Source organism: Akebia trifoliata, chromosome 8, assembly GCF_017979445.1.
Source record: "Akebia trifoliata isolate Shusen 1 chromosome 8, ASM1797944v1, whole genome shotgun sequence".
Classification (NCBI taxonomy): domain Eukaryota; kingdom Viridiplantae; phylum Streptophyta; class Magnoliopsida; order Ranunculales; family Lardizabalaceae; genus Akebia; species Akebia trifoliata.
Window position 1 is genome coordinate 1,921,630 of NC_141382.1, and position 13,406 is coordinate 1,935,035.

General features: G+C 32.8%; 1 protein-coding gene across 1 annotated transcript; it reads right to left on the reverse strand.

The window, feature by feature from the left end:
* LOC147395368 (Preprotein translocase Sec, Sec61-beta subunit protein) lies at positions 1-676 on the reverse strand. The gene has a single exon (XM_086449811.1). The coding sequence runs from the start codon at positions 550-552 to the stop codon at positions 229-231; it is 324 nt and encodes a 107-aa protein (XP_086305937.1). The 5' UTR covers positions 553-676; the 3' UTR covers positions 1-228.
* Positions 677-13,406: the final 12,730 nt, after the last annotated feature.

Below are 13,406 nucleotides of genomic sequence, written 5' to 3' on the forward strand. Positions count from 1 at the left end.
AATAAAACCGAATTGATCGCAGATGCAACATAAAACCTTCATCGAAAAGACAATTCAAGCAACAAAGATCCAAATCAATAAAACAAAATCGCTTCTTCTTAAACTAAAACATCAAAAATCCTAGAATCACATCAAAACAGGCTAGAAACCTTGAGAGAAGATTTACAGTGAGAAATCCGTGGTTTACGATCACCAATTAATAGGATCAAAGATTTGATTTCTTGAAAATCAAGCTCCGCCACCAGATTTGTAGCGGTACAGCTTACCGAAGACGTGAAGAGCGGTGACGAAGCCGATGAAGCAGAGACTCATAACGAGGACGACTGTGGGAGTGATCTTCAAGCCAGGCGCGTCGTCCGTGTAGAACCTCAACATGTTGCTTCCGTTCGATCCACCACCGAAGCTTCCGGATCCAGCCCCGCTTCCACCAGCGACTCTACGACGCCGCATCCCAGCCGTCGCAGCAGCCGAGCCGCGCGGAGCCGTCCCGACTGTGCCAGGACGAGATGTTACGGACGATGAAGCTTGAGATTGAGATGATCCTCTCACCATTTTCGGTTGTTGATTGAAGAACGCAGGATCGATCTGATAAACCAACACTGTATACAGAGCAACAAACGGAGAGAGAGAAAGAGAGAGAGATGGTATTAAAAGTCCACCACGGAGACCGAGTTATAGCGTCTCGGGCCACATGGACTGTTTAACGGATTAGGATTATTATTGAGAAATTATATCTCCACGCCAACTTTTACTTTCAACATACCAAACATAGAGTGTTTAACGGATTAGGATTATTATTGAGAAATTATATCTCCACGCCAACTTTTACTTACAACACACCAATCCTTTTGAAGTTAAAAAGTTCTTTACATCTAAATTGGTGGTGTGTTATAAGTAAAATTCGATTTGTTAATTACAGCTCTCTTAGTAATTATATACATTTAATTTGAAATAATTATATATTTTTATAAATTAAATTGAAGTGGATTAAAAAATGTTTAGTCATAAAATCATTTTTTAATTAGATTAAATTGTATATTATTCTATGAAAAAATATTCGATTGATTCAACAAAATTTTATTTACTAGTCTGTTATTTTCAAAATGGGTCCCATTCGCCACCCTTAGTTTTACCGCACACTTTAACAAACGCGTTTTGTCTTACATGGGTTAGAAGTTTCGGAATGAGCTGATTTTTGGTGAGGATGATCTCTATGGTGAGGAGATCATCCTCACCAAAAATCAGCTCATTCCAAAACTTCTAACCCCATCAAAATTGATTTATAAAAAATGGACGGTCCACGATTTTTCAACGTGTAAACATGGGGCTAAATATTTCGGAATGGGCTGATTTTTGGGGAGGATGATCTTCTAATCATAGAGATCATCCTCACCAAAAATCAGCTCATTCCAAAACTTCTAACCCATATAGGACAAAAAACGTTTGTTAAAATGTGTGGTAAAACTTAGGGTGCTGAACATTTCCCTTTCAAAATATCAAACAAGTCATATTCAATCTTTAAAGAACTCAATGTGAAGGATGATTGACAGTGAATATCACTCATTCAAGAATGATAATGAAATGATTTGGATGAATCATCTTAGTCTCGAACAATATTTAAAATTATGATGTGGTGTTGTTTATTAGATATAAAAATCATAGTGAGACCAACACTAATGTTATTGGAATGTCTAATGATTTTCTAACTCGATTATTTTCACTCACTTTAACGTAGTAAGGGGACAAAACTGTAGATCGATTTCATGTGTATCCCGAAAAAATTAGAAGAAATCGATCAATGATTATGTGCCCATGCCATGTCAGACCGAGTGAAAATACTCGAGTAAGAAAATCACCATTCTATTGGAATGGTTGGATAAGCATAATATTGGATATGTATATTCTTTATATTTATTCATATAAGATTTAATTTAAATATTTATTATTTAAAAAAATTCTGATTAAATATCTTCTAATCCACTGTATGTTTTAAAAAGAATAAAGATATATTTATAATTATTTATGGACATATAAAGATGGCTGCTATTGCCACACCAATTTTTACTGATGCCGTGCCAATTCTTAGGTAAATAATCAAAGAATTGTACACGGTCGGTGTGGTGTTAGTAAAAGTCGGTGTGACAATAAATGGTTGATTGTGAAACGAGATGGCTCGGATGAGTAAACTAGGTAGGGTGACACAAGACAAAATACCGAGTTTTAAAACCATTCGATTGTTCCGATATAACCGGCGCTTATGACGGAATCTGACACAATTTCGACCTCATGAACATAATGAACTAGGGACCAAATACCCTTAACATGATGACCTCATTATTATATTATATAAACTAATTTAAACATACGCCTCTCAGGTTTTGATAAATATTTGAAAAACCCCTGTATTTTAAAATGATGGCTTCAAAAAAAAAATTACTAAATAAAATTACCAGACTACCCTCATCTTCAATCTTTTGTCCAAATCCCTTCCCCAACTATTTTCCAAAAGTCATTTGTTTTCAACTAGGGTTGCCAATGGATTTGGTTTGGATTAGTATTGATCTTATAAGAGATTTATTGTGCTCAGACCTTTTTCAAATATATCGTTTTAAGCTAATCTGATCTTATTTTAAGAATCAGTACTTTTTAATTGATTCTAATCCAATTTAATTTGATAAAAGGTATCTCTATATATATAAGGTTGGGATTCGTTGACTCGCGAAGAATGACTCATGGAAAAACACATAATTCCAATCATGTAAACATAAAATCCAATGGTTGAGAGACTTGTCTTATCGAGATATGTGTAAATACATATCGTTGGATTTTGTGTTTACACGATTGAGCTCATGTGTTTTATCATAAGTCATTAGAAACTGGCCCAAATAGATATATACTACATATCTAAATAACATACAATATAAATACACATCATATTTATTTTTTTAACATTATTGGGGTCAAGTCAAGGCGGAGCTAATAAGGAGTTGGTGGGGACAATTGCCCCCACAGAACTTTGGGACACCCCTATATTTTCAACTAATTACATGCCCCATTTGTCCTCGACTCCCTCACCTCTCTCCCCATTTGCCCCCACATCCTCACCTCCCTCCAATTCTCACCCCTTTCAATTTTTTGTTGATGACATTGCCTTTTGATTGGGCATTCTCATATATTAATTGGAAATGACCTAAATATCCTTTTCTTCAATTTCTAACTAAAAATTTCTGATTTCTTTTTTTTTCTTAAAACCATTTATCTTCAAGTTCTTCAACTATGGAACTAACTATAATTTGCACCCACTACAAGAAAATCCTGGCTCCACCTCTACGTCAAGTCCTTTAAAATTAGGGGATGGTTGACAAAAAATTGATCTAGCATCATCAAATCGAGTCCTTATAAAATCCTCAATCCATATCCAAATTTATCAAAATCAAAATGGATCGATTTTAAGATTTGCAAGAGAATCAAGTGACAGTTTCTTACCAAAATCCAAGGTTAAAGGAGTGTTTCAAGAAATCCCGTGGTAATTTTTAAATTGTAGATAAGGGTATTTTGGTCATCCTTTACTAGTTTGTCCCAGTACACCAATCATGGAATATATCTTAAATTTATAAGACAGGGGTATCTCAAATATTTACCAAAATTCCTGGGTGCATGTTTAAATTATCCTTTTATTTAAGGCATATTAAATCTTATAAAAGTAATCGGATGGGTTGAAGGCAAGTTGTGTGTGGAATGTTGAAAACTTCATTTACATGTTTGAAATTAGGCCAACTACTTCATTTATGAGTGGTACCTACGCTTCTTACTTTATCTATTAATTATTTTTCAATAAATTTAGAGAGTTACTATTACCATACCAATTCTTATGTAAATCACCAAAGAATTACACACAATTGGTGTGGCATTACTAACCCTCTTAATATAAGTTGAGATATTGCCATATATATTTTTTGATTATCAAACACAAATTAAGGGCTTGTATCAAGCTGCCAAAATTGATGCGTAATTTTATAAAACTTTAGTCTATTATTTCTTTAATATAGTTGTCGATCTTATTGGCTTGGATCAAGGATTTGGGTTCAAATAAGGACCCGATTCAATAAGAATATGATTGGTAATTTATTGGATCAACTTTCGATCGAATATCTCCATGTCAATAGGGATCCAATGAGATACTTCATTCAAAATATATAAATGATGTATCTTTATATTTTACATTTTAAATGGATATATAATGTACATTATATTTTATATGTAATTTTAGTAAATCAAATAGAGTGATTGGATTAGGGCTGATCCGAAAATATTAAATTTTTGGATCAGGTTGAATCTGGAACAATGCACAACATATTATAACGGGTCCAAAATCGGATCTGAACCAGATCCTTTGACAGCCCTAATAATCAAGATATTTTATCATTTTTATGTGTTGGCAATATAAAGGATGCTTGAAAGCATCATCGTCGTGAGTTCGTGACCTTTAATATATATATATATATATATATATATATATATATATATATATATATATATATATATATATATATATATATATGAATTTATAAATTTTAGGTTCGTATCGAGAGAAAAAAAAAAAAGAGGACTCGGATTCAATTAGTATTAATTGACAAGCCCAGTAGAAAGTTCCACCCAACCTTTGAACCATGTTATGTTGGTCCTTGAGTCTAACTTGATATTGCTGCCATTCTTTCATAATATTAAGAGTGATTACATACTAAGAAAATTTAGAAATAAAACAAAAAAGTTTGATAATATGGTTAGTGATGAACAAGTTTTAAAATTTTGATTTAGAAGAATATTTCCTCAATGAAAATATTGAAACGGAACATATATAAACATTTCGTCAATGTTTCAGGTTATAAAATAATTTGCACAACTATTATTGATAAAAATATCACGCTTTCATGTTCACAGACGTATATAAATCTGACCTACGGGGAAGGGGGGGTGGTAAAAAAATCTCTTAAAATCCTACCTTATTCTTAATGTATGAATGTTGAGAATATTAGGATTAAAGATAAGAATAATGATTTTTTGATGACCCCTCTTATATGCACATCACAAAATTATAGAACATTTACTTTGGGATACATAAAATCATAAATATTTTCTTGTGTATCCCGCAACAAATGATCTAGGATTATGTGATGGGGGCATATGTCAGAGGGTGGGCGTCAAATTATCACGATTGTAAAGATGGTCAAAATATTACCAATAATATTGGATATGACAGTTTTTTTGGGGAGAAAAATCAAAGATTTTTCAATAGATAATTAAGACATTTTTATCATTTTTATTAGTATCTCAGAGAATATTAAGGTTAAGGGGGATATTGATATCAGTTTGAAACAAAGAGGTGTACTTAAATACTCACTAAAAAAAATTGAGGGAAACCATTATATGATTCTCTAGAAATAATTATTATTTTTAACTAGTCCTCTCTTTATTAATTTATTTTATTTTAATTAGATTTTAGTCTACATGGACATCTCTCGGATTGGAATCATTCAACAACACTACATATTGGCCGATACATTTCAAAATGGTGTGATATTTTAAGCCAGGGTGGTGAAACCAAAGCAAGCCAATGAATGAAAAGTCAAAAAAAAAAAAAAAAAAAATGTTTAGACTCAAATGGACTAAGATTGGGTCAAGGCATGAATGATAGATTTTAGAGTCCGGTGGCATATTCAATCGACTCTTTGACGCGATAAGTTTAGGAATAGTAAATCTATACGTCTCAGGATACATGATTGCACTTCCTTATTTAGAAAAAATGTTTTTCAAGAGAATCATGTCTCCCGAGACTTACAGATCTACGATTCTCAAAATTGTCCACGTCAAGAAGTCGATTGAGTATGCCACCTGGCAATCATATTATCGAGATTCTTCTTGGATATATAATATTTACAAGGGTTAATGTAATAAATTGGTCGGGATACACTTTTTTATGAGGAAGTCCAATCATGTTTTCGGAGGCGTTCAGATCTACAGTACCGAATTTGTCTCGTCATGGAGTCATTTGAGTATGCCACCTGGCGAGTCATTATCACGACTCATCCAAGAAGCTGTCCGTCCTATTGAAAGAATTGTCAAATGGGCGAAGTTGGACAGGGCCACATATGATAGTTTTTTAATAGGCCCAAAACTTAAAACAGATCTGGCCCATTTACTACCTGGATTAGCCCTTAGTATTATAAACCCAATCTGACCCACCGTTAATCTATTCCGATTGCATTCGGGCCAATTTGCAAGTTTGATCGAACCCATCTAGAGAGAGAAAGATGAGTTGGGTCTCTTGACAAGCATGAACCATAAATTCAAGCCCGGCACTAACTAAATGGGCCTAAAGAATCCAAACTATTTCGAGCCTGGCCCAACTATCCAGGTAACCACCTGAATATATCATTGATCAAACAATCCCAACCGTCCATTGCAACTGTCACTACCGCAGCAAAATCATGTGGGACTTATAATCTCTTTGAGGGGTGTTTGGATAGAACGTTAAGTCTAGCCTGCGAGATCTTACTACAGGCCGTTTAACTTACCTGGGGAGAGCAACACTAGCCCGGTGAGAACCCAAGTCAGACCTGTTAAGGTCCTGGTTCGGCATATTTGTGGATCTGTTACATATATAGATTGGGCTAGGCCTAACATAGGCCCAATTGACTTATACCCATAGCTTAAAAAAACAAGTATCTGGCAAAAGGACCTTGTGTGATTTGAACTGATTTTTTATTTTAACAAATAAATGAATAATGTTGCACTGGGAATAAGGCATGTGTTGGGCTCAAAGTGGATCTCAAAGCCCAATTGATAAATTTGAGGTCCAACTCAAAATCTATTGGCAATGAGTGGAGAGGCCCATGAGCTTCTAAGAGAGAGAGACACAACAATGAGTGTATGTGGGAATAAATTTAACACCCCCTTACACCTGTGGGCTGGACTGAGCCAAAGCACAAGGAGATATGAATTGGGTGACGTGGAGGAGAGAAAGGCTTGAAGTATGTTAAGATATGAATTGAATGACGTGGAGGAGAGGAGAGAAAGGCTTGAAGTATGTTAAGATATGAATTGAATGACGTGGAGGAGAGAAAGGCTTGAAGCACATCGAGATATGAACTAGGTGACATAGAGGAGAGAAAGGCTCGAAGCATGTTAAGATATGAATTGAGTGATGTGGAGGAGAGAAAAGCTTGATGCACGTCGAGAAAGGCTTGATGTATGTTGAGATATGAATTGAGTGATGTGGAGAAGAGAAAAGTTTGAAGCACGTCAAGATAAGTCTGGGGGGTCCAACTCAAAATCAATTGGCAATGAATGGAGAGGCTTAGAAACTTATTAGGAGAGAACCTCTAAATTGGATGTTTAAACTAATTGACCTAAATATTAACGAACATAAATATTTTATTAGAAAGAATATAATGATCTCAAGTATTTTGTTTTTAAAAAAAATGGGGAGAAGAAAAATCTTCTGAAAATGTGGGTATGAAAAATCTCAAAAAAATCGTAGATTCTCGACCATGAAAGAAACCCCACAAACACAATAGATCCAACCCTCGACGTAATTGGTTGACCAAAAGTATCATGGAAACTTTCATGGGAAAAGAAGCATTTCATAGAAAGATTTCGCACGCGATTGTGATGTATAAACGTTTTATTTTTGGACTAAATATCAAAACAAAAAGCATATAATAAATTTACATTTTCAGGAAAAATGATCGACATTTCCACCTAAACAACCTAGCAATTTTTTACGCCCAAATATTAGCTCACACGTATGGTTCTATTCTTATAAAAAAGACTGCTACGTGCGAAGGCACGTGCTACTGTGAAAGGAAACTTTTGACCATTCAAATTGGGCACATGCACATCGCTTTCGTGGTTCTCCAATTGTCGTTGGATATCGTCATTTAACGTTTTTATTGGATTTCTTTATAGTACAACGGCGTTGGACACGCGGAGTCTAGCGCTCAACACTCATTTCCTATAGATCAGTGGCTGAAGTTCTAGGAAATACTCCTCTGTCTTAAATGTTCATTCGACACTGTAATTTTCCGTGGAAGCATGGAAAGTACCGCTAAAGCTGCCCGTGAAAGTCGTGCCACGTCAGCCCTAATTTATGCGGTCGTTTGATTGAAAAAGATGTTTTGGAGTGAGAGTATCGGGTGCCGTTTTGGACATCGTACGTGTCTCCCGCACGTGTTAAAGATAACGTGGAGCCACTGTCTGGGTAGACTCTACTAGGGTCGAAGAATATTGAAACGAAAGAGGTGTTTGAATTTACGTAAAAGCCCTTATTTTATAATAAATTTACCCCTTGCAAGGAAAAAATCTTCAAATGACCAAAAGAGGACCTTTTATTTGGTGTAATACCGAAAATACCATTGATTGCTACCCAACGCAGCAAACAATTTTGTATAAAATGATGCAACACTCAAAAAGGGTAGATCAGAACCGTTGAGAAGTGAACTTTTCAATAATCACATCAACTTTGATATTTTCAGACCTACAAAACCGTAGATGCTTTTCATCGAGATACAAATGAAAGGCATCTATGGTTATGTGTACACCATCGTATCAGTGATGTGAGAATCAATCTACATTCCAATGTTACTCCCGCACGGCTCTTTATTTTAACATACCATACATCATCATAAAATATATATATTTTAAAACACCAACTTTTAATTATTATGCACCCAAAGAACTCTCTCTCTCTTGTTAGAGGTTGGTGGTCTAAAACACGATATCTATACTTAATATGTTTTCGTTTCTATCATAATATGTCAACTTTTAATTAATATATACCGAAGGATTACTTTCAAATAAATATTTGTTAAATTGTCAATCACAAATAATGGGAAACACGATAAATAGAATAGAAAATATATGACCTCAACTTGGATCTAGCCTTCTTTGTGTATGAGAAATGGAATGGGATGGAACACTGGATCAAAAACCTTAGGGCGTCTCCCTTTCTGTCATGATCTCTCCCCCACTCTTCTAAATTGAAGAAGAAAAAAGATGTGGAAGACGGGCATGACTGTGGAACAAGTAATGATTGCTTCTATGTAATACTATTGTTAGTATGTGTTATTATATAAAAAAATTGGTGTGTCACTATAAATTTTCTTTCATACAAACATAGGGGAAAAAAATTCTCTCTCTGTCTCTCTCCGTATTTAAATAATAATTTTATTTCACTTATAAAGAGAAGGCAATTAGAATAGCCTACATTGGGACTTGGGAGGTACCTCAAGAAAATAAACTATCTGATTTTGAGGGATAGACTGGGTGGATGATAGTGGTTAATATTGAGGGATGGGGTAGTAGTCAACTGGTAGGAGGTGATTGGAAGGGAGAGGGTGATCCTTCAAATGCACATTTGTGAGCAATTTTATCATTTTATATAAAATAAATGCATGTTGTCCACTTGAAAGAAGGATTTTGTAAACAACAATGCTACAACAATGGGAAGAGGTTTTGGATGTTAAAGTGAGGCTTTTGGGGTGGTGTAGAGGCATAACCCCTCCACTTTTCGAGAATATTTTAAATATAACGAATGTTTTCAAGTTGCCCTTTGAAATCTATATACAATTATAGAAAATGACTTAAATGCCTTCATCTTTGACATTTAGTTAAGGACCCAATTTTTCTTCTCGAAACCTAAAATCTTCAACTCCTTCGGTAAAAAAAAATTACCATCATCTTCAACATTAAGATTTTATCTACTTCAACCTTCAAACCTCAACTCAAGATAGGATTTTTGGGGAAGTGTAAAATAATTTAATTTCAAGTAGAAAAATCTAGGTTTTCTACCAAGGGTTAAGGGAGGCCAAAAATCAAAAAATCATAACGAACAAACCTAGGCTTAATCTCAATCTTTGCCATTTTGACATTTTGTACATGGTTTGTGATTATAAACTCATAATTAAAGATCATCCTAAAAGTTAGATTAGTATGCTAGTATCATTTTTTTCTTGGCCTATTGGCTTGATATTGTTGGATTATTTATTATATAAACTTGGTTGCAACTTGCCTTGAATTCAAATATTTGAATTGTGACTTGTCACCATTTGGGAAGTCTAGGTCTTTTACTCTAACATTTAGTAGATAATTTTTTTTTTTTTCTATCTAAAGACATTAGAAGACCCTACTTCAAAGCTTGAGCTACTTTGTATTTTTCTATATTATATTTTGAACAAATACATACAAAATATATTTAATACATTCAACATTGATATATGATTGTTACTCATAACAATTGCTACAACTTAAATATTACAGATTCAAAACTCCAAGTGTGGGCGTGTAGCGAAATAATAAAAATATTTAGGAGTCTGAGGTTGATCCACATGGATTAAAGTGTAACTAAAACTATGGATTATGGAATCTGAAAGGAAATAAAAATAATAAATTTATAAATCGAAAATTTCAATATTGGAAACTAAATTTAACCAGGTTAAAAAAATAAACTGAAATTAAATTTGGGAAAAACAATTAAAGATTCAAAATTCACCATAAATCATAAAATATATTTTTTTATTGATTTTTACCACTCGGTTAAATTAGAATAAATATTAGATTTAATCGAAAAATCTAAAATTGAAATTATAATTTTTTAACCAATTTTTACGCTTAAATTTACTATGAGAAATTCTAAGCATCTAATGTAATAGAATACACATCGGATCAATGAATTTTGTAAGTAAATTATTTAGATAAAAAAATCCAATAGAATAATAAAATAATAAATTCAATAATATTAAAATATTAATTTATCAATAAAAAATTAAATACAATATGTGGCTTCCCTTCTTACCTTAACAAAGCTTTTTGTCGATCATCTTAAAATATAATATATATATTTTATTAACTAAAATAAATAAGAATTTTTTTTTTTTTTAAGTTAAGAAGATGTGAGTATAACCCAATTTTTTTCTCACTTTGAGTTATTCTTCGGTTCTTCACCTTTCATTATTGATTATTGATTTCTTTGATAGATCTGGAAAAAATTGAAGAGTTTTGAAAGAAATTAATGAAAAATATTTTTGCATTATGATCGCAAAAGATAAATATTTACCAAGAAATTTTGAAGATAATGATTGGAGATTATAATGATTTTTTGATGTGAATAGATTAAATAGGAAAAATAAATAAAAATATAGAGAATAGGAGATTGGGTGAGAATATGGTACGCATGGGATATGAGAGAAAGTTAAATATGAACGAATAGAGAACTTGTAGAAAGACAAAATGAGAGAAAATAGAGGAGAGAAATTGGATGGGTTTTGAGTTGATACATAGCATATTAGGGAGAAATCTTTTATATATTTTTTTCTTCTTTCTTTGGCTCTTGTCCTTCTCGACAATTATTCTTTCACCCCTTTGACCATTATTTCATCCAAAAATCCATCTTTAACTTATTATCTTCACTTAAAACCTTTTAAACCTATAACCCTAAAATTAGTCAATTAATCATTTAATAATAAAATTATAACCATAAACTAAGGGAACCGCTCGTCATTATATACAATTATCAACAAGCTTGACCTTTCATAGGTATCTTGAGATTTTAGGAAGACAAATATAACTTAAAAATCATGAATTGTGGTGTTACGTCACAATGTTACACATTGTGACGTCTTCCATTGCTTGATTTATTTTCTTTCCTAGTAAGATTAATATTTGGTTTATAAAGTGAAAAATATAATACTTTATCCCTACACAATAAATAAGCATGTGAGAATATAAATGATACTGATATTTGATCGTGAAAAAATGGGTCACCCTCAATACCTAGCAACCACAATCACTTGTGAGCCCATAAATGCCTAGCTATGACGAAATGTCATGAACAACGATCATACAAATCATTTGTTTTACAATTGCAGAATTATTGTTACCCGAATTTGTTTTTTGAGAATATTGCATTTACCAAGATGATGAATATAACTCATTTTCATGAAATGGCACACAGTATGCTTTTCACTAGTTGAGTTTATATAAAGATTTGACAACTATTGGCTCTGGGTTCAATGGTGGTTATGTCGGACCAACTTTTTATCAACACAATTCACATGACCTTTCAACATTTTTTTTAATACCTAAGGTGCCCCCATAAATTGTCAATTTGTCATGTTTAATTATATTACTTACTACATGCCATTTTATTAATAAAATATTAGCGTATTATGATAATTATTGGAAATGTAATTTTAATAATATTATTGGGGAATCTTTGGTGTTGATTGACAACACATATTCCTTCTGCTTGTCATGCCAAATCTATGTAATAAACTACAACGGTGAGTCATAATCAAGCTACAGTTGTGGGGTATAAGTGTCATATTCCAACTACAATGGAGTAGAGTATACATTACCCACTTTATTGCCTTTCCTCATCACCGCTTTCAACATTATTATCTTTCCTTTCCTCCCCACGTCCTTTTCAATAATATCCCTTCAATTTTAGTATATTTCATTTTTTACTCGATTTTCAATTGTATCATTCTAACTTTGTTATCTTTCCTGTTTTATCCTTTTAAATCACTTTCAAGTTTATCATCTTTTTATTCCTCCCCACCCCTTTTTCAATAATATCCCTTCAATTTTACTATCTTTCCTTTTTTAGTCAATTTTCAATTGTATCTTTCTAACTTTGTTATTTTTCCTTTTTTACCATTTTAAACCTAAAGAAGATGTCTGTGCTGCCACTTTCAAGTTTATTATCTTTCCTTTCCTTCCCACCTCATTTTCAATAATATCCCTTCAATTTTAGTATCTTTCCTTTTTTACTCGATTTTCAATTATATTACTCTAACTTTGGTATCTTTCATTTTTTACCCTTTTAAACCTAAAGAAGATATATGTGTCGCCACTTCCAAGTTTATTATCTTTCCTTTTCTCCCCACCTCCTTTTCAATAATGTCCCTTCAATTTTAGTATATTTCCTTTTTACTCGATTTTCAATTGTATCACTTTAATTTTGCTATCTTTCTTTTTTTACCCTTTTAAACCTAAAGAGGAGGTATGTGCCGTAGGTAAAGGAAAATCCCAGTAGAGCTATATGACACACTTTTTTTTTAGGGAACATTGATTCATTAATGTTTGGAACCAACCTGATTGGACATGCGATATTGCTCGACAACATTGATGATTTCTTTTATTAGATGTTATTTTTCTTTATTTTTATAAATCTGTTGAGAATAGTTTAAAAATATATAGGTAAGTATGATTTAAACAAGTAAAATTTAACAAATTTGAAAAGGAACTGATTAGTTACAAAATATCTCATACTAGTTCTACTCCATCACTTTTAGAAAATAGTCGTGCTAGAGCGACATCAAGTTGAAACCTCATATCACACTTCTTGA